At 37.4% G+C, this 23,718-nt stretch overlaps 1 protein-coding gene across 6 annotated transcripts in view; it reads left to right on the forward strand.

The window, feature by feature from the left end:
* Window positions 1-18,813, forward strand: part of MLLT3 (MLLT3 super elongation complex subunit) — a 266,211-nt gene extending 247,398 nt beyond the window's left edge. For 5 of the 6 annotated variants that reach the window (XM_063455222.1, XM_063455219.1, XM_063455220.1 and 2 more), the window contains 3 exons: window positions 12,128-12,199; window positions 14,027-14,098; window positions 18,552-18,813. In XM_063455222.1, coding sequence (XP_063311292.1) covers window positions 12,128-12,199; window positions 14,027-14,098; window positions 18,552-18,683 — 276 coding nt within the window. In that variant the 3' untranslated portion in view covers window positions 18,684-18,813. The remainder of the gene's footprint in view (window positions 1-12,127; window positions 12,200-14,026; window positions 14,099-18,551) is intronic. The other variant, XM_063455221.1, reaches the window with a different exon arrangement.
* The last annotated feature ends 4,905 nt before the right edge of the window (window positions 18,814-23,718 follow it).

Raw genomic sequence — 23,718 nt, forward strand, 5'->3', positions numbered from 1 at the left:
AAACCTTTGTTTAAAAAAGCATTTTGATACCAGAAATATGGAAACACCTATAGTTTTGGATACACAACGAGAGTTGATGGATGAAGAAGTAACACACACTTCATTAAAAGAAAGATCTTTATTCCATCCTAAATGGCAAATGTCAGAAACAATGACCACTTTTCAAAATATGGTCAATTTAGATATACAAAAACTAAAACCCTCAAAAAAAAGATTCCAATCAAATTTAACTCCCCAAGAACATGCAGCACTCAGAGACTTAAGACAGGATACCGATATAGTAATCAAACCTGCCGACAAGGGGGGAGGGGTGGTAATTATGAATCACGAATATTACTTACAGGAATCTAATAGATTACTTGGAGATGATACCACATATAAAAAATTATCCCACAATCCAACACAAGAAATCAAGAAGAAATTCTTGGAGTTGGTTGAGAGAGGATATGATGAAGAGGTACTAAATCAGAAGGAAAAAGAGTATATAGAAATTAAATTTGAAAAGATACCAGTGTTTTACTTTCTCCCGAAATTACACAAGGACAAAGACAAGCCTCCAGGAAGACCTATAATCTCGGGAATTAATTCTATATCTTGTAGACTTTCAGAATACGTAGATCACCTGCTACAGCCTTTGGTAAAGACCTCTCCATCATATCTAAAGGATACTACTAATATTTTACAAGAACTGCAGAATATTAAGTGGGAAGACCATTGGCTATTAGTAACAGCAGATGTAGCCGCATTATACACTAATATTGATCATAAACTTGGAATCCAGACGATAAAGAGCACTCTGGAAGAAAAGTCTTCCTACCCGAGTAGTCAAATTAGATTTATTGTAGACGCCATTGATTTTATTTTACATAATAATTTCTTTTGGTTCAATCAGGACTTCTACCTCCAGATATGCGGCACGGCTATGGGCACCAAGTTCGCCCCCAGCTACGCAAATCTTTTTATGACACGCTGGGAGTCCCTCCATTTAGGAGAGGGCAGTGGCTGGGAGGCGAACTTGGTGCTTTACAAAAGATATATCGATGACCTATTCTTCATTTGGAAAGGAGGGGAAGATCATTTGAAATCTTTCATCCAGTACATCAATCTGAACAAATGGGGAATAAGTCTATCTTTTGACTACAGCACAAAGGAAGTCAATTTCCTAGACCTTACGGTATACATAGAGGAAGGACAAGTTAAAACGAAATCTTTTTTTAAATCTATTGATGTGAACAGCTATATAGATGTAGGCAGCTGCCACTACAGTCCGTGGCTTATGAATATTCCGAAAAGCCAACTAACTAGAATAAAGAGAAACTGCACTGATCAGATAGTGTTTTTAGATCAAAGCCAGCGGATCATCTCTGACTTCAGAGAAAGAGGATATGATGACCGCATTTTGGCTAAAGCTGTAGAGGACATCGATAATGTTGATAGAGATAGCCTGTTAACCTATAGGGTTCAAAAAGAGAGAGAAGACTCTAAGAAAGAAGTGTGTGTTCCATTCATCTGCCAATTCTCGGGATACCAGAACAAGCAAGTCAGAAAAATAATTTCTGAACATTGGCACTGGTTACTTAAAGACCCAACTCTAGCAAAATTCTTACCCTCCACTCCTAGAATTGTCCATAGAGGTGTCAAGAATATGAAAAGAATTTTGACAGATAACATCCAAGATAGAAACACAGTCAAACCCAATTTTTTGAACCAATTAAAAGGTTTCTTTAGATGTGGTAACTGTAATGCCTGCCGTAACACAAAAAGTGACAAACAGGGCATTAAGGAATTTACAGTAAACAGTAAGACACATAAGATAAGAGAACTCATTACCTGCCAAACCCAAAATGTAATATACATGTTAAAATGTCCCTGTGGCCTAAGATATATAGGCAGAACCACTAGGCAATTGAAAACTAGAATCTGTGAACATGCATATAACATCAGGAGAAAATTTCCACAACATCAAGTTTCTCTACATTTTGAAGAGTTCCACAATTCTGACCCTTCCCTTTTGGAATTTATGGGAATCCAACAGATAAAGAAAAACTGGAGAGGAGGCAATCCTATTCAAAATTTGGGCCGAATGGAGATGAGGTGGATATTTGAACTCAACACCCTCATCCCCAACGGACTAAACAATGACTTTGAGATTTGCCACTTTCTAGATTCCTGAGAACTGTAGATTGAAGTATACCTAACCTTCATATGCAATATAGGGAGTAGCTATCTACATGCACATTGATAGGACTTTACTATATTACTTTGCAAATGTATGTATGTAAATGGGGTTAAATCACGATATATTAACTTGATCACGATAAGTTAAAAGAAAACACAATGGTGAAATGTCAGTATTGGAAGCGCAGCATTATAATTTTCTGCTTCCCCTCCGCTTTCCACATAGGAAATTATATAAGAATAAGAAAGAAAAATATTTGAGAAAAATATCTGTCAAAATATATAACAAATCCAATTGCATTAACATGCACATTTTTGTTTTCTTTCTTTCTCTCTATAAGATATGTAACAAAAGGAAAAACACGTTACAGTAAAAAAGAAATTCATATAAAGTGTGTAAATTTGTAAATACAATTACATTGGATTTTTATGATTATGTATAAATACTTAATTAAATTTTTTTGATTGTGTATAAATATTTTATTTTAAACATGTAATGTATATGTGTAGTACATAAGAAATGAAGATCCCACAATAAATGAAGGAAAAGCAGCCTTCCGTTTACAATAGGATGTGCTTGCTAATCCAATTGATCTATCTGGGACACCATACATAGGCAAATGCGGACTGGAAAGAAATTAAGCCAATTAGGCATTGGATCACTCGTATAAAAATGCACATTAGTGAAGACCGACTCCAGCGCATCACGTCCTGACGAAGCCGTCCGAGAACGGCGAAACGCGTAGACAGACACGTGACAAACACGCAATCACGCAAAAGAGGAGGCGGAGCCAAAATACGAGCCAGGAACACGGAAGTAGAGAACGAGCTTACACTCGCCTGCCGACCCGACTTCAATAACAGGAGCTCCATTCAAACTCGTGTGATTCAGGAGACATCACCCAGTGTGGGACAGTCTTGCTGTGAGCAAACGGGAACATATACCGTTATGCTCACCATCATTTCCAGTAAGCAGGAATTTGTTTTTTATTGCTATTTAGCTACATTTTAGCTGTTTTATGAATTGTATACAATAAATTGTTAATTTTTATATTATACATACGTATATGAATTTATATCAGTCCATACAGATCTGTGCTATGATCTCTTGTTGATCTTTTTTTGCATGTTGCATTTGAAATTTGAATCCTATCCAGCAAAGTCTAAGTATAAATTAAAATTTATCTTTGTTTGGTGATAGGGGCTTATTCACTTTATATCGCTCCACTTCTTATACATTTTACTACCATTAGATTTTCTGACGAGGAGGAATGAAAGCAAACTGGCATTCAGAATAGCTTTCTATGTTTGTCAGGGTTCTGCAGAAGTATTGTAAATCCACACAATTGGCAGTCATTGCAGCTTTTTCATGTAAAATAAATGAGGTCAACAAAATGGATTGATTGATGGCTTTAGTCCACAGTGCCTTGAATAATTTTACAACGTATAGAGTTTTAGTGTTTATTTCCCCTTTTACCCAATTCAGAGCCCTTTCTACCACACCGGTACCCATCCTTGCCTGGGCTCAGGAAAGATAGACATGTTGACCCTGCCTTTCTCTTACTTACTACCTATCTTTTACTTCCCTTTTCCTTCACTGTAGAAGAGGAGAACATCAAGAAAAGATGAGCCAATATATTGTCAGGGTCCCCGACCTGAGGATCCCTGCCACGCCTCCCTCGTCATCAGACGCGGCCCCTGTTCTGCACACGCTTGGTCCTTTGGCATGTTCACTGCCAAGAAAGGAGAATCAACATCTTCTCACTCAGTAGAAGCAGCGCCTCCTCTCGAAGTATTGGGAGCATCGCTCGTGATGGGGGGTGGAGTTAACAACTAGTATATATTCAATAGGCACAAACGCCTAAAAGACAGCCTCTTAAAGGGGCAGGAGGCAGGATTATTTTACAGGGTTGAGACAAGACTACCAATAGAGGTGGAGAGGTGTGGCTATCTCCCCTATATAACCACATATAACTAAATGCAAAGTTATATTAAGAGTTATATTAAGCTCTTGGTGTGTATACATCTCCACTACCTTCTATTGACTCCCTGGTATTTGACCCATTTTTGCCTGTCTTCTCATCTGTAAATCTGTGTTGCCTGTCTGGACCTTTGAGGGGTACCCTTGCCTACGCTTACTCTTATGCTTTTCGGTACCTCGCTTTGACTTATTTCTGCTACCCAGGCTCCTCCTTTGAAACCTCAACATATACGTATCTTTTCTCTTTTTTTCTTTATTTTTCTCTATCTCTTCTACTGTTTTTTTCTATTGTTTGTTGTCTTTACCTTTACAGTTTAAAGATTTGCTCACCCTCTGTCTCTGAACAGCACTAGGCTTATTTCATATCGTTGATCCCGAGGATTAATTCAAGCTATACATTCAATTAGACAACAGGTCATGTCCGTTCCTAGTTGTTTAGCTAAACTTAAGAGGCAGCCAATTGCCCAGAGCATCTTCCTTGCAAAGACTTCTTATTAAGTTGCATTGGGGAGTCTGTAATTGGACTTACACAGTACCTGTGGAATGCGTTCGTAGAGAAGAGCATTCAATGGTTTGACAAGAGAGCTATACCTTTTGCAAGCTGTTTTTAGATATGCCACCAATTAAAAATGCATGGTTTTATTGCTAGTGTATGTACTAAATAGTGATATTTATTGATTTTTATTTGGGCAATATGTGTCTTTTTTTCTTTGAAGATGTCTTTTGTTTATTTTACACAACGTTGAATCACAGTACAATTGTTTTGGATACTCTGAGCTGTTTATATAGTTTCACTTTTTTTTCTTTTCTCTTAAAACATTTTATTGCTTTAGTTTTAAGCTCTTTTTATTGCAACAAATCTGGAGAGCCCAGTTTTAGAAGATTTATATTATGAAGCTATTGGTGGTTGGCCCGTGAAAACCCTAGTTAAGTACTATTTCAATTGTGGGTGTAGAATAGAGGGTCGAAACTGCTGGTCTGTTAGCCAATATTTTAGTGAGAAGTTTGTTCTAGAGTGTGTAAGGAGTTTTACGGGCACTTTATTTAAATCGATAGCATTTAAATATGATAAATTGTTAGAGTGCTGGGTATTTGGCCATTTAGGATTTTATTTGTCCATTTAGGATTTTATTGCAATCAATTGTGAACTCGTCAGGTCCTGTGTTTTTCCGCCTTTATTGCCTCTTCCTCCCTGATGAGATGTCTCTGTTTATTAGTTAATATAGCTGAATTTGCTTGCTTTATGAGTTTCATTGCTATCATAGGGTTATCCAATTGTGAGACAAAAGTGTTGGAGAAATGGATATAAACTGCATTTATCTCCACCAAGTCAGTGGTAAAAGTCAGTCAGTTTTGGAAATGCTGGTTATACGATGGCGTCCTGGTTTGGGCTGAGCTAGATGCATAATAAGCTTTCCCATTCATCCTCCCCTTCCCAAAGAAAGAAGTTCTTCTTGTAGAATTCTAATGGGTTTTTTCCCACAGCAAGAAAGAGCCTAAGAATAGCCTCAACATAAACTTTTTCTTTTTTTTGCATCAGCCATTGCGGCCATATATGCTGAAACAGCTTTGCCAAAATTGATATTGAGTTGATTATATTTTTGGTTCCATCAATTTTATGTAATTAGATACATTTCCTATTACTAGTTGTTAGATGTAGTTTTAAGATATACTTTGCCTACTCCAAATGTCCTTCATGTAAATGGAGAGAGCAAGGAGATCGTCATACGTCGATTGATCCCCATGCCTTTCAATAAAGTGAGCAATAGTAGAGCGCACCATAACAATTAACAGTAATGAAAAATAATAAAAGTTTGAGCACTGAAATGGTAACCCTGGTGAGTGGGGCATCCTCAAGTAGTCGATATGGCCAAAGAGCCACCAGTCCATATGAATTGGTGAGCTTTACGAATCGAACATCAGATAACGCAGGTTAAGTTGACAGTGTTGATCAGTTCCTATGCAGCAGGAGAGTCGAACAGATAAGATTGGTTGCCATGAATGCATTTTAGTTTTGTGGGGAATTTAAGTTGAAACTTAATCGGACCACATCTGTGCCATTTGGCTGCCACTTGTGTTAGTAGTCTTGGAAGATGAGGATCCTGTGTTCTTGGTAATGCATCCCACCTGGCCTCCTGTATGCTTGGAGTGTAATTTATTTTGTGAAAGAAGTTCAACAGACTGATGATCACTGATCTTGGTCTGGTTGTTAATTGAGCTGGGGTTCACTCAGGATACAGGCGGTGTGCTCTTCCTATTAGTAATGGTTTGTCTGAATCATGGAGGAGATATAGTACTTCTGGTATCCAATTTTGTAGCAAAGGAAACTGGGTTTGGGGTTTGATGGACTCTGGGAGTGTCACAGTGCCTGATCAGCACCTCAGTGTGACCGCACCAGATAGGAGCGGTCACACTATCGCAGTGCCCGATTGGCACCACGATGTAACTGCATCTGATTGGTGCAGTCAGTCTAAAGGTGGGAGAGGTTACTCACCTTACCTCCAGAGCCTCTTCCTCCATGCAGTCCTTAATACAGCGGCCAGGTACAGCTTTGGGAAGGACGCTGGCTGCTGCAAGGTGGTGCTGTATAGTAGCGCCGTCAACAATCACGTCACTAGTGACGTGAACGTGCATGCGGCATCACGTTTTCGCCGTGCACACATGTTCTGGGGTCATGGGACCCAAATCAGCCAATAGCAGGGTTATTTAAACCCATACCTGCAGTTATTCAGTGCCATATCGTGGTTTCCATCCTTTTGGTTATCCGAGAGTGCGTTTCTGATTCTGTTTTTTGGTTTTTGATCTTGGCTTGGCTTGACTTCCCATATTTCTGTTATCCCTGACCCTTTGGCTTTGTTCTCACCGTATTTGTTTCTTTCTGTATTCCTGTCCTCTGCTTGTGACTGTTTATTCTATTACGTTAATTCCGGCCATTTAAAGGTTACTGTTTGTCTTTGTTACGTGTTTTACTTAATTCTGCGTGTTGGGCCACTGGATTCGTCCTGACAGGGAGTCCTGTAAAACAGATTATTGTTTCTGCTTCTATTTTCAAGATGCACCACCTTCGTTTGGAGTTGTGTGATTAGATCAGATTGCCATTAGAGTTGAGCATGTAGTCTGGTCGAGGAGTCTTCCACGTCACTGTGCCTATTTTCGAGACTATGAAGCCTTCTATAGTTAGTTACCACTTTACAGACCAGGTCACCAATAGTTTGTTTTATGGCGTAAAATTTTGCTTCTAGTTTAGGCCAAAGCGAGATGGCGATGTCGTCCGAGAAGCAGCGTTATTATTGTTGTGGACTGGCATGAAAAAAGTGTCTATCAGATGTGGCGGGGCTTGGCAGTCCAGAGGAAACTTGCTCTGGGCATATTTAGAGAGAGATTTAGAATGTTTTGTATGTGTTTTGTTTTTCATAGATGAAACAAACTTCTCTATTATTGAGAAATTGTAAAGTGAAGAAATAGGCAATTTCTTTAGAAACTGATGCTGATCAAGCAGCTTTTAAGTCATACCACTAATTTTCAGGGTAAAAGACATTTGTTTTCCACTGGACGTATGTAGGCTATTTAATTGCTAAGTGCTAAGTGTTAAGGGTATAGGGGATGCAATACCGATCATCCCAACCGGCATTAAACTTAAAAACAAAGTGTAATAATAAACAAGTAGAATTATACATTTTAGAAAAATCTGGGTCTGTTCAAGGTTTAAAAAAAAAAAGTGAAATAGATGGATGGGGAGGTCTTCAGTGAAGAAACCACACTTTTAACAAATTATTTTATACAGTTCTTTTTATTTCTTTTTCTGCTTCAAATAAAACATAAAAAGACTGTTATGATAGGAGTTCTTTTTTATCCAAAAGCTGCTGGAAGTTGGTACTCTGCTAAAACTAATCTACTGTGACAACAGAATAAACTTTCCTTTTCTGTATCAATGTACTGACGATGAACTCCACATCATACAGATATTGTCTTGAGCACAGTGAACGCATAGCTGGAGAGCCTATATTCAAACACCTTCCCTTTTTCAGACTCAACAAACACCATTTTCTCAGTGAATTAAATCACATCCCTGCTATACAGAGAATGGTTATCTTTTCACCAATGGATTGTAATTGCTAACTGCATCTACTAGTCTTGCTCTATACGAGAGGCCAGAACTGTGCTGTTTTTAATCGATGTGTTTCCTAAAGGGCATCTGATCGCAGTAGTGTATCCATTATATTTTTCAAGTGGCCATTGACCTTGTCCATTTGGTTGTGTATGAGACTCCCTGTTTAGATATAGTCAAATCTGTACAAAGATCATACATGGGGTGTTTACTAGCAGAATTCTGGACACCGGTCCCATCCCTAAATCTTATCCAAATGAATGCACTGGAGGAGAGGAGAAGACCAATAATAAATCCTAGCAAGGCTACATTTAAATAATTTAGATCATAAGCCTTCATCACCTATCTTGTCTTTTACACCTTAACTACTTTGGCAGTTGTTGTTCTGTTCTACATGTATACGTGGAAGAATTGTATCTTCTAGCACATATACATGTAAATAGGTTGTCACTACAAAAATAATAAAATAGCCCCACGACATCCCCACTCTGAATTATAGACTCTTCTCTAGCATTGTGGGTGATGGCCTTTAGCGATCCTGTTATGGTATACTTACCTTTCTGTTTATATATGTCGCTAAGGCAGCTGGCATTCTCTACTCCAGCGTAACGCCTTGACTGAAAATGTCTTTCTTTTCTATGGAGTGAGATGCTTTATACACTACGTTTATATCTTGCGTTACTTCATTTATATACCTTTAAAATGAGGCAGCAACTGCTGGGAGATTACTCTTAAACGCTTATTTAACATGTGATAACCCTGATTTCTATGTACCTGTATGTGCTTGTTTTCAACCTTTTATCTTGTGCACAGTACTTATCATCTGCCTCAATAAAACAAAGACTGACAAAAAAATAAAATAGCAATAGTGTTTTCTTTACTTGGTTCATTAAAGCTGACATTTATCCAACCGTAGGGCAGCTACCTTGAAACAGAACAAAGGACCTTTTTAGCAGCACTATATATTGCTCCGTTTTATAGAAGGGTTACATTCCATTGTCTTGTACATCAGGCAGACAAAACATAGGAATAAGCAACACATACAAATGGGAACAGGAGGTGATGAAGACCCTGTAAATGTGCTTACAGTTACCTCTTTATAAAAATGTCTTATGAAGCAGCATAACAGCTGTTAGCAGAAATTAATTACTACCCAACACATTTATCCTGAAAAGTTCAAAACCTAGAATGAAATTAAGCAAATTGCAAATCCAACGTATTTTCTATTAGCTGTGCCAAACTCTATTTATCAGTGACGAACAGTGACAGGTGAGCGTTGCCAAGAATTTAATTTTCAACCTCAAGAGTTTAATTTATTTCACATTTTTCCTCCTTAGTCTCTTTCGTTCTCCAGTATTGGTTACATTAGAGAGCAGTCTGTGGTATGATGTGCTAATTAAGACTCTATTCATCAGGATTCTTTTCGTAAAATGTACACCATAGATGTGTGTGATTATTTAATTGAAATATTGCATTTATAACAAGAAAATAAATAAAAAAAAAAAACAAAATTGTAATATATGCATAATATTCATCACCCCAACAATTTGCAATCTGCATGATGGGGGAATAGTTGCATGTATCGCTAGCTTCCACAAGGAAATGCAATTTGTATTCAGCATATTTTGCACTTCTAAAATACATGCACATATATTTTGTTATATTGGAGTTTTACTCAAAATTTGTATATTTATCCAATTTTTAAATGTCATAGATACATGCACTTTTTCATTGTGAATTCTAAAACAGAGAGTTCTAAACGCACAGAGTGCTTATGTTTACTGCCCCTCTTGATTTACCAATATATCCCATGAAGAACCCGCTAGTGCCAGTGCAATTTTTTATATCGAGTAAATGTTTTAAATTAAAATTGCAGCCAGTCCACCGTAGCTTTTTGCCAGAATAGAAAGAGCCAAAATATGAATAATGATGGCTCCCCAGGAAAGGCTGACCTGATTTGTCAAGATGTCACTTGTTACTTTATAATAAGGCTGTAAATTCCAGGGAGGTTGGCAGGAACCATAAAGTGGCAGACCAAAGGTCAAGAGCTTTTATCAGTCTCACCAGAGGCCAGACTGGGAATTTACAACATGCAATTATGGATGTTTTGTATGGAGTAGTATTTCCATTCTGTAAGGCTTACAGTGCGAATGCCTTACTATGCGAGTCCCTCTAATTATTCAGCTGTGGTTGCCAGTATGTGAATGTGTAAAACTGTAAGCGTTTATCCAAGATGAACATACAGTTGAAATCTTCTCTTGATTATTTATAGATGTAATTACTTTAATATGTTGGGAAACCTGCCGGTGTCACACTGTGTTGCTGTTTGGAACTTCTATATAAAAAAATATATATAAATTTTTCAATTAATTTTACTTGCTTCTTTATGATTAATTGAATAAAGCAGTTTTGACCATTTTAGGGGTTTCATCTATTTTAACCCACATGATTGCCAAATGTGTGAACATGCTAATGATATTTATTTTATTTTTTTATTTGACATGCATCACATATCTTAGATTATAAAGGAAACACACCCCCTTCACTGAGACTTTAAATGATAGAAAATATTTTTTTTAAAGAAAAGGAAGGACACAGACTTCCGAGGGTATAGTTATTTAGAAATATTATTAGGAGTAATGATTATGAAAGTTATGGTACGATAAGGCTGGCTGTGCATTAATATTAGACTATGGTTATACTTGGGGCCATGAAAGTTAGGGTTGCAGAGTAGGGTTTCACTAGGTGTTATAGTGTTAGAGATTAGGGTTACACTATCGGATATGGGAGTTAGAGGTTAGGGTTATATTAGGGTTTATGAAAGTTAGATTTAAACATTAGGGTTACACCATGACAGTGCTCCTTACTTTGCTTTTGGAACAATGGTGACAAGAGACAGTAAATAAGGGACCCCATGACTATGTTTTCATTAATATTATAATATATTTAAAAAATGGAAATGTGAATCTGGAAGAGTGGCTGAATGGAATAAGCGTTGGTGCCTAGGCTGGGTAGCATATTGAGAAAAGTCAGCACATTTCAGCTTGTTCCATAGTACACTTCAGATGGGGACTGGGATATATGATACACTTCATATATCATTGCTTTCTGAATGCAAACGTTTAAACTACGTAACCTCTAATTGAAAATGAATTCATTTTTTCAGTATCCGGCACTGCCAGGGGAAGTGTGGCTAGGGCTGCATAAGCAAAAAAAATTAAAGTGATTTAACTCCTAAATGGCAGTGAAGTGAGCAGTGAAACTTCAGAGGCATGATCTATACACAAGAACTGCTTCATTAAGCTGAAGTTGTTTTTGTGACTATAGATAGTTTCCCTTTAACTTGCTTTAAAGGTTTTTTCTCCTGTTCTGTAAATTGAACTTTAATTACATACAGGGGGCTCATGCAGGGTCTATCAAGCTGATAACAGAACTGGAGATAAGAAATTCTAAATTAAACAGAATTTGCAATAAAGGAAGTGTAGAGATTAGATAACTCTTTACAGGAAGTGTTTAGGAAGGATGTGTAATGTCACATGCAGGGAGGTGTGGCTAGGGCCGCATAAACAAAGTAATGTACCTCCTAAATGTAAGATAATTGAGCAGTGAGACTACAGGGGCATTATCTATACACCAAAACAGCTTCATTAAACTAAAGTTGTTTTGGTGACTATATTGTCCCTGTAAGTCACATTCAATGTAATTTGAAACTATATTTCCCTTTTTTTCTTGCATTTTCTTATATGGATATTTAGAAGACCAACCGTGCCATCTGTATAGAAAAGGGAATTGCTTTTATGGTTGTGTTTGATTTGAATTAAAACAATCATGCGTAATTCTCTTATTTTTTTGCTTTTCAGATCCTTGAAGTAAAAAGTCCTATTAAACAGAGCAAGTCAGACAAGCAAATAAAGAATGGAGACTGTGATAAGGTATAATATATACTTTGTCTAGATATAGCCATTCGCATTATCAGTTCTGATGAGCTGCTGTGTATATTTGAAGGAGCCATTCAGTAATTCGCACAATCACAGTATTTAATGAACATAAAAAGTGATTATGTTGTCTTATTCCTTTGTTTTCTTTCTCAAAACTAACAGACAAATTCCATTTAAATATATGTGTGTGTGTGTGTGTGTGTATATATATATATTTATTGCATATAATATTTTTCATCTTGTGCGTCTCATCACAATTGGACACTTTCACTGTTCATTCATTTCTACTTGTATAGGTGAAAAATGAAAAGTAGGGGGTTCTTCAATTTTTTTTTCATTGTGCATAAGATAAGCTATGGCAGTGCTACATGCCAACCCTATGAGTAACTTGTGGTCATAATTTCTCCATAATGAAAGGGCATGACTCTATATTGTTCAGTGCAGTTTACATTTGTGTTGATTAATTGTTAGAGACCTGTACAAATCGACGGTATACTAGTAGTAGAATGGAATTTAGTATGATACAAAAAATCCACGTTTACATGCATCCTGGATAACTGTATACCGTACATGACTTTTCTAGCATCTGAAACCATGATTAAGCTCTATTGTAAGCTGCAAGCTTTATAATTTTTTAGGAAAGGACCATAAATTAAACTCACCCTGGTGACCTGCAGAAAGCTGGCATCTTATTGAGCAGAATAATTCTATGACGGCCAGTGATTTAAACTGAATTGTATCCTGGCACTGCTGAACTCTATGAATTACATTAGTTACATCAATCTTCCGGCTTGCCTCATATAATGCTTAGCAACAACAATTTCACTTCTCCTTACATATAAAGATAAGTATTTCATTACTTCAGAAATAGACTGCAATACCTAGTTCTGACGGCAACAAGGATTCAGTGAAATTGTGTTGTAGACCAATTATTTCTCAGTCTCCACTGAAATATGTAGAACTGTGCCTTAATAATCAATGTTTGTGCTGAAACAGCTATTTCAAATTAAAAAATATTAAAGGAGCACTATAGTGCCAGGAAAACAAACTTGTTTTCCTGGAACTATAGGGTCATTCGGTCCCCCCCAACTTTAGGGCCCCCCTCCTGTTGGGCTGAAGGGGTTTAAAGCCACTTCAGCCACTTACCTTTCTCCAGTAGAGGGCTCCCTCTGTGCTGGGGAACTCTCCACTCCCTGCCGACGTCAGATCCAAATGCGCATGCGCGGCAAGAGCCGTGCGCATTCAAACTGCCAATATGAAAGCATTACTCAATGCTTTCCTATTAACGTCCAGCGTCTTCTCACAGTGAGAATCATGGAAGCGCCTCTAGCGGCTGTCTGTGAGACAGCCACTAGTGGCTGGATTCACCATAATGTAAACATAGCAGTTTCTCTGAAACTGCTATGTTTACAGCTGCAGGGTTAACCCTAGATGGACCTGGCACCCAGACCACTTCATTGAGCTCAAGTGGTCTAGGTACCTATAGTGGTCCTTTAATATCATGTAAAAAGACTCATTAAGCTGTGATCCTCAGCAGAGTAGTGATTCACCTGTGTCCTATTGGCAGAAGAAGAAAATGTCCACTGTGTAAATCCTAAAATCCTTGAATTTAGGTCAATATCTGACATATGTGCAGTTCCTGAAAAGCACCAATTGATTAATACCCCTGAAACATGCACAACACAGTATGCTTCCATCTTATAAAAGTTTATTTTAGTATATTGCTGCACATTCGGAACATGACTTATGGTGAGATGAATAGTTATTACTTTGTTTTGTATCCTGTGTATATTTAAAGAGCATTATGTTTTTCTTTCCTAGGCATACTTAGATGAATTAGTTGAACTTCACAGAAGATTAATGACTCTAAGAGAAAGACATGTACTTCAGCAGGTAACCGAAAAGTTCACCATGGTTAAGAGTAGTAATATGTATTTGCTTAAGCTTTCTATTGTTTTACTGAAAATACACGCACACTCTCTAAGATCTGATATACACCAGGGTATTTTCATTTACATTTTTTTTGTTTGAAATGAACAATAATGTTAATCGTTTAGGACCGTCTAACTGCATGTAATGCCTGCAAATATGGCCCTTCTCACTATACGGTACTTTAGTGAATAGATGTGACATTTCACTCATCAAGGAATGCCCCTAGAACTGCTGGTTAATTTAATCTGTTGCCATTTGGAAATGGGCAGTATGAGTGACACGTCATTTAGCAGCTCCTTTCTTGATATAGAACTCATATTGTTCAATATGACTAATGATCATGAGATAATCACTCCACACACCTAAAGCACTTTAACTTGTTGAGGTGCTTTACATGTACATACATTCATTAAAAAATAAAAAGGTGCAAATTTCAACAGAAATATTCACTTTTATAAATTAACCTGGTTACATCTCCGTGGCTTCAATCAGAAAACCTGTCCTGTTACTCCAGGCTTGGTTAGCTCAGTGAAGCTAAACTCAAGAGGCAGCAATTGCCCAGAGCACCTGCCTTGCAAAGACTTCTCATTGAGCTATATTGAGAAGTCCTTGATTGGACCGTCACAGAAAGTCTGGGAAGGGTTAGAAGGGGAGGACTTGCAAAGGCTGCAGACAAAATAACTGCAGCTTTTACAAGCTGTTTTTAGATAAATCCCAATAAAAATGCATAATTAAATGCATGCATGTTTTCATTGTGGGTATATGTACTAAATATTATTTTTGACATTTTTTTTAATTTTGGCATTGGAGTGTCCATTTAAGTAAGTTTAAAATATTGGATGTTGTTAGGACAATGCTTACTGTAATAGCACTGCATTCACAAAGGCACCATTTTTCATGATGCTCTTACGATTACATAGTAAATCAGATCACAGTACTGTACCCTCTTTCTCCAATGAAGTGTCATTACAGAATATTACTATACACTGTAATCATTTGCACTTTTATCACCAGTGCTGTAAATATGCTTATTATACTTATTATTAAAGTACTCCAATTACTTTGAGAAAATTCTTTAAAATACCACTCCAAACACCATGACAAGTTCATTGCAATCAAATTGTTATGGTATAAGGAGGCCCTGCAGGCTGTCTTCCCTGAAAAGGTCAACTGTTAAGGAACCGTTAAACCCAAAATCTGCAAGCTAGTGCCCTATCACTCTTCCCCTCCTAATGGCTGAGGTTTCAATCAGGAAGCCACTGACTGAATTCCGCTGATAGGGTAAGAGCATCATCATTAGTAGTTCCCAATTCAGAAAAGTGAATGAAATCAAAATGGGGAACTACTGATAGACTGAGATAGTGAGCTGACACTCTCAGCCTATAAGCTTCGCCCAGCCTGAGGCTTCCTGATTGCGCATGCACTTCCTCCTTGTGTCTGAGACTTCAGTGTGATATTGTGTTAGCAAATGGTTTCACCCCAAAGTCTATAAGCTAACGGTTTAACCCCTTCAGGTGAGACAGTGCCCGTGACCTCCTCGGACCATAAATGCTTTACTGAGAAGAAGTTATAAGTTGTTTTTTTTTGTTTTTTTTCAGTAAGTGCGGACCACTGTAATTGCTCCCTCTCTGTTCCAACACTCAGTAAGTCAGAATGCAGACTGGCAATACTGGCAGCTGTGCTCTGACCGACTAATGAGGGCAAGGAGTGCGCGGGAGCGATTAGTGTGGTGTGTACGTGACAGAGGACCTGTCCCGGTCATATCCTCCCTGTATCAGCCCTGTTGTCTGCCTGAGGCAAGATTAACCCCTTAAGGACCAAACTTCTGGAATAAAAGGGAATCATGACGTGTCACACATGTCATGTGTCCTTAAGGGGTTAAGGACACATGACATGTGTGACATGTCATGATTCCCTTTTATTCCAGAAGTTTGGTCCTTAAGGGGTTAAAGGGAAAAAATACTGCCTGCTTGGGGCTAAATAATTTTGATAATAAAATGTGTTATACTCCTAGAAGTAAGCCTCCAAGGTGATATCTCGTTTTGAAGAATATTAATGGCCTTTTTGGAAATATTTAAGTCGAATTATGACGACACCAGGTGACTTGATAAAGACTTGCTGGCATTTCAGGTTTAGGCTGCCTATATGGGATGGACCAATCTGATATGCTTCAGATATGTTTTCTCTGTAATGGCACAAGTGAGCAAAACCTATTTTAAGACCTGAGTGGGTATTTACTGAAGGGCAAGCTACTGACTTTCTCTAAACTTTTGTCTGTTCTCAGAATTCTCAAATTCATTGTTTTTGTGTATACATCATGCTTCTGAATTCTCACTGCTCCGTTCACTGTCATTTAAGAATTAAATTACTTTTTTTTTCTGTTTATGCCCTAGCCACACCTCCCCTGGCTGTGACTGACAGAGCCTGCATGAAAACAAAATGGTTTACAGTTCAACTTAATTGAAATGTTTTTAAATCTACTGCTCTTTAAAATTAACTTTAATTACATACACAAGACTCCTGCAGGGTCTAGCAAACTATTAGAAGAGCAGGAGATAAGAAATTTTGAATTAGACAGAATTTGCAAAAAAGGAAGCATAAACATCAGATGACCCTTTACAGGAAGTGTTTAGGAAGACTGTGTAAGTCACATGAAGGGAGGTGTGCCTAAGTCTGCATAAACAAAGTGATTTAAAAATTGCTTTTAAATCCAGATCAAGAAAAGAAAAAGCAAGTGTTGCCAACTATATTGAAGTAAAAAAATGAATGGATGTGCCTGAATATTATTATACATTTAACTTAAAGGGAAACTCCAGTGCCAGGAAAACGATCCGTTTTCCTGGCACTGGAGGGTCCCTCTCCCTCCCACCCACCAATCCCCAGGTACTGAAGGGGTGAAAACCCCTTCAGTCACTTACCTGAGGCAGCGGCGATGTCCCTCGCCGCTGTCTCCTCCTCCGCGACGCTCCTCCTGTCCATTGCGTCGGCCGGTGGGCGAGACTGATCCCGCCCACCGGCCGAGGAGACCTAATGCGCATGCGCGGCAATGCCGCGCATGCACATTACGTCTCCCCATAGGAAAGCATTGAAAAATCATTTCAATGCTTTCCTATGGGGTTTTGAGCGACGCTGGAGGTCCTCACACAGCGTGAGGACGTCCAGCGACGCTCTAGCACAGGTTTCCTGTGCTATGGACCAGGAAGTGACCTCTAGTGGCTGTTTAGTAGATAGCCACTAGAGGTGGAGTTAACCCTGCAATGTAATTATTGCAGTTTATTAAAAACTGCAATAATTACACTTGCAGGGTTAAGGGTAGTGGGAGTTGGCACCCAGACCACTCCAATGGGCAGAAGTGGTCTGGGTGCCTGGAGTGTCCCTTTAATAAATGAATTGTCAAGTTAGAAACCATGACACAGATGCACTGTAAGAGTCCTATTTATTTTAGGAAATAATTCTGCATTCAGTTTTTCCCTCTTACAGTTTACACCCTAAAGTCTTACTTATGTGTATGAACCTGTGAAGAAATGTGAAACTGTCTATATAATACAATAATTGGTTCCCTGAGGAAATACAGCAAGTCTTTAACATTCAGTCTTTATTGTCAGATTTATATGCGTTATGTTATGATGACTGCCTCATGTAACCTATATTTTTGAAAGTTTCCAATTTTCTACCTGAATGATTTTCACAAACTTGAGGAGTTTAAATAAGGTCACATGTGCAACTGTTATTTCAGGCACCGTGTCGTATTATAAGATCATGCTTAATATCAAGCCACTGGTATTATACTCTAGAATCTTACACAGTATTAAAGGGGCACTATAGTCAGCAAAACCACTGCTGCTTAATGTAGTGTTTTTTGTGTCTATAGTCTGTCCCTGCAGACATTTTAATTTAAACATTGTCTTTTCGAGTGTGTGTATATATATATATATATATATATATATATAAGTATATTCAAGTATATATCTTTAATGTATTTTTGCTTTGTGTCTAATTTGTAAATCTTTGATAACTTTGCAAGGTCATAACCGTTATCATGGCGTATAGGAAGTATTTTTACTAAACTGTTCACTCATTACCTGTAAAGAAGCTCTTCTAATATTGTAGTGTAAAAAAATTTTGATAGTTTTATACGGTTCTTAAGAAACAAAAACAAGCTAAAGTAAAAATATTACATGCCTCCGGTCCAGTGAATTAGTTCTATAATTTATTAGATTTTTATGTTTTCTGACTATGAACTTTGGACTAAATTATATTGTTAACTTATAATTTAGGTAGCTGAATGATCTAGGGTGATTTATTGCTAGCTGAATTTCTAGCATTCTATAATCATTGTAATCATTATATCTGATGATTGTTATATGTGGCCCAACACTTTCTAAAAACATTTTCTGTTCCATTTCATTTTCAGATAGTGAACCTTATAGAAGAAACTGGACATTTCCATATCACAAACACAACATTTGACTTTGACCTATGTTCTCTGGACAAAACCACAGTCCGTAAACTACAGAGTTACCTGGAAACATCTGGGGGATCCTGAGAATATCACATCTGCCTGCCTAGGGTGGACTTGTAAAGGGCAGATAAAACGCAACAACTGAACTGTTCATGATTATGTAGGATAAAATGAAAAGAAACCCAGGAGAACTATAAGGAAATAAAAAGTCTTCTTCTTGTTTCTTGAGTTTGAAGAGGAAAACAAAATCATGACTAGAGAAGGGTTTTCCTTCTTGTTATGTATATATTCTTGGAGATTAAACCTGGAAAGCCTTGAAAAAAAAAAAAAGACATACACAACATGTACTTGTTAAGTTAACTGACGTGTGTATGGTATGGTGTGTCTTTTAGTGGCATTTGAATCCACAAAGCACATGCATTGTCGTCACACTCACTGCCTTACTACGTGACTGATTTATTTATTACTGTATACCTATTTTCCAAATGTCATTATGGGAATGACACTACCCGATGCTACTAGCCACTATGTGCATCCCAAATACATGCTCCGTTTTTCGAGCACGACTGCCACCAGAAAAGAAAGGACTTTAACCTAGAAGAACATTTCTCAATCAAGCAGCAAATACATGGTATCTTTTTCCACTGGTGTGTTTTATGGAAGTGTAGACAGAAAGTAGGGAATCCCCAAAAGTGGACCAAACTCAATGTCACTGTCAGCATTGTTTGATTCAGATTTTTTTGTTTTTAAAATAAAAAAATATCATTGCATGAACCTTCTTTAAAAAAAAAAACAACAGCAACAAATAAGTGCACCAAATAGCATTATGTGACTCGTAGCCTTGGTAGGTGAGCCAGTAGCATACCCCGACAAAAGAATAGATGTTGAGCTGATTTGAATCTAGCATTGTTTGTCTACTCAATATGCTTGTGTCGGTTGCAATGTTTTTCTTTCTTTCATTCTTTCTTTCTCTATTTCTATATCTACATATATAGAAACAAAGGTAAGGACAGCGTTCAGGTTCTTTGTAAAAATGATCCGGCACCTCATCTATTCTTATCTGATGAAATGCTGTAGAAAACATCTTTATTTGGGACTATTTATTACACGTTTCCAATGTCTGTGGCTGACAGGTGTGTTCATTATTGTTTCGATGGACAAAGTGGCATTCAACATTACTATTTTTTCCTGGATGGTCACCTATTTGTTTATTGTTCACTAATGTAAGTTTTTTTTGTTTTGTTTTTTTTTCTACTTGGAAAATTTATTTTTTTTTCTTTAAATTTCTTATACAGTGATCTATTGGGATCAAAAGATTTTTGAGTAACTTCAGGAATCCATTGTTTTGTTTACAAATAATTTTTTCTATGCTCAAAACTTATAAAATGTGCTAAAAAAATTAAATGTCTGTGTCATCTATCCTTTGTCTAATACACAAACATATCATATAGTATTCTTCATACTCACTTGTTTGGGCCTAAATTGTATCCAGTGAAAAATCCATGACTACTTATTTTCTCTGTATTTATAGAAGATGGATAAAAACAAAACTAATCCATATGCACCAAAACATGCTTTATTTCTTATTCTTTTCTTCTTTGTTGTGTTGGTAAAGAATGCAAAAAGTACTCCTCCGGTGCTTTATCACTTAGCAACCATCTGTACATCTGCATTTGATTTAATAGACAAACCATTTTACTCCAAACTGTATTTTAAAATAACATAGTTTGGTCAAACATTTAATACGAGTCTAAAACCTATTATAAAAATACAGGCTTGACTTTGCCATCATTGACTCCGGTCTAATTTAGCCCTAAGTAAATGAGCTGTAAAATCACCTAAACAAAAAAATTGCTTAAAAAGGTACATTGTAACATTTAACTTGCTTTTGCGTGCCCTTTTAGAGCCAATGTCACCAACTGCTTCATTCACGTGACTCTATAGTAATAATAGAGGAGTGGTAGGACAGCAACATGAATATGCACCACAGATCAACTGGATTAATTGACATTAGGGTGATACCACCTTGATAAATAGGATGCCAATATAGAGCACACCTTAGCAAATAATAGATACAGTGAGGGAAAAATGTATTTGATCCCCTGCTGATTTTGAATGTTTGCCCACTAACAAAGAAATTATCAGTATATGATTTTTAATGGTAAGTGTATTTTAACAGTGAAAGGCAGAATAACAAAAAAAATCTAGAAAAATGCATGTCAAAAAAGTTATACATAGATTTGCATGTCAATGAGTGAAATAAGTATTCGACCCCTTTGACTTAGTACTTGGTGGCAAAACCCTTGCTGGCAATCACCGAGGTCAGACGTTTCTTGTAGTTGGCCACCAGGTTTGCACACATCTCAGGAGGGATTTTGTCCCGCTCTTCTTTGCAGATCCTCTCCAAGTCATTAAGGTTTTGAGGACGTTATTTGGCAACTTGAACCTTCAGCTCCCTCCACAGATTTCCTAGGCCACTCCAGAACCTTAATGTGCTTCTTCTTGAGCCACTATTTTGTTACCTTGGCTGTGTGGGTCATTGTCATTCTGGAATATCCATCCATGACCCATTTTCAGTGTCCTGGCTGAGGGAAGGAGGTTCTCACCCAAGATTTGATGGTCTATCATGCCTTTGATGCGGTGCAGTTATCCTGTCCCCTTAGCAGAAAAACACCCCCAAAGCATAATGTTTCCACCTGCATGTTTGATGGTGGGGATGGTGTTCTCGGGGTCATACGCAGCATTCCTCCTCCTCCAAATGTGGCGAATTGAGTTGATGCCAAAGAGCTTGATTTTGGTATCATCTGACCACAACACTTTCACCTAGTTCTCCTCTGAATCATTCAGATGTTCATTGACAAACTTCAGACGGGCCTATATATGTCCCAGCTGCCTTGAGTTCATTAACAATATCATCCAGTGTAGTTCTGGGCTGATTACTCACTGTTCTCATGATCATTGAAACTCCACGAGGTGAGATCTTGCATGGAGCACCAGACCGAGGGAGACTGACCGTTATTTTGTGATTCTTCCATTTGCGAATAATCGCACCAACTGTTGTCACATTCTCAGCAAGCTGCTTGGCGATGGTCTTGTAGCCCATTCCAGCCTTGTGTAGGTCTACAATCTTGCCCTGACATCCTTGGACAGCTCTTTGATCTTGGCATTTGGAATCTGGTTGATTGATTGATTACTTCTGTGGACAGGTGTCTTTTATACAGGTAACAAGCTGAAATTAGGAGCACTCCCTTTACACCTGGGAGACAGAAATCTTGCTGATTGATAGGGGATCAAATACTTATTTCACTCATTGACTTACAAATACATTTATAACTTTTTTGACATGCGTATTTCTTTTTTTTTTGTCATTCTGTCTCTCACTGTTAAAATATACCTACCATTAAAATTATAGACTAATCATTTCTTTGTCAGTGGACAAACGTTCAAAATCAAATACTTTTTGCCCTCACTGAAACCAGTTGTTGCAGAGCCTTAAAGCACTATAGTGCTAGCAATGCAAATCTAAATTCCTAGCACTAGGCTTGCTTCTCTCTCTCCCTCCCTCCTTACCCTTTTCTCCCTGCGCTGTAAGGGTTAATCTCCCTCAACTCTGTTGGTGCTCCGCCTCCTTTGACATCACCTGAAGGGAAGGGGCGCTGATGCACAAGCACATTAGTTCCTCCCCATAGGGAATTATTGCTTCAATGCGTGCCTATGGGGATTTAGCAAACGCTGGATGTCCTCATGCCGAGCGTGAGGACGTCAGTTAGGCGACCAAAAGCCACAAGCAGGAAGTGCCTCTAGTATCTGTCTGACAGTCACTAGAGGCAGTCATAACCCTGCAATGTAAGTATGACAGTTTCTCAGAAACTGCAATAATTAACATTGCAGGGTTAAGGGAACAGGCACATTGTACCCAGACTACTTTAATGAGTGCCTATAGTGTCACTTTAAGCTGGGTGTGAATCTGCAATGTTCCTAAAGCCAACAACTAAATATATAACACACAAACATGAATGCAGAGACCGGGGTACCTGTCCTAGACCAGCACTGCAAAAAAATATATTATTTCTTTTCATCTTTGCAATAATATGGGGATCAACTAGATGATCCCCATTTAACATCCTTTATTTTAGTTCATACAGTTTTAAAACACCCTTAAAATTAATACTATTCTTCATATGCACATGTAGCTATTTTAAATGTAAGCACAACATTAAAATTAAACATACTTGGCTAAACCAAAGGATGACTGATTAAATCAGACATTAAATCCTCCCTATTTGTGGTTTCTGGACATTTTATGGGAAGAATGAATACAATGGTGAGATTTTAGAATAAAGTCACTGGCATTCACAGCAAAGCTATATAAAAATTCATTATGTGCCAAAGCCTCCATTTGTATGATAATACAAAATAAACGATTCTGCATGAATAATGGTTATTTAGACATTTATCCATTTTCATACAAGAAAAGCACCTGTCTTTTTTTTTTTTTTTTTTACATTGATGAATATAATAGGCTCACTTCATTTTAAACTCCATCATATTACGTCAAGGAATAAGGTATAAACCATATTATGTCACTGGCCTGTCATTCGTACCCTACAATAGCATTTGCAATTAAAATTACTTTAAACATTTTGACATTTCTGTTTTTTCTTTGCATTCATTGCAGTAAATTTCATAACTGTTAATCTCCATGTTATCCTTATTCTGCTTTTCACACTGAATCTGTATGATCAGCTCATGACGGGGAAACCGTTTTATATTTATTATGTTGTCTTTGCAGTTTCTTTAAATCCAAAGAGTTATTTTTGTATTTAGCTTTGTTTTTTGTTTTGTATTTTAATTTTATTTGTATTGAGCTGTTTAATGCTGGTAAGACTGCTTCCAAATCAACAAGTGTCCTTTGCAGTAATGTTATGATTCTATATGATGATTGGCATGAAGCATACTTGAAACATTATGATGTCTCAAACTCTATTTAATGTGCAATTATTATTGGGAAAAAAATGAAAATCATGTGTTGAAGTATGTGTGCTATCTTTATTTTCCATTTAATTTGCTTGGCATTTATGTTGAAGTATTTAGACATGGAACAAATCTAGCATTTTAG

Source organism: Pelobates fuscus, chromosome 5 (genome assembly GCF_036172605.1).
Source record: "Pelobates fuscus isolate aPelFus1 chromosome 5, aPelFus1.pri, whole genome shotgun sequence".
NCBI classification, from domain to species: Eukaryota; Metazoa; Chordata; class Amphibia; order Anura; family Pelobatidae; genus Pelobates; species Pelobates fuscus.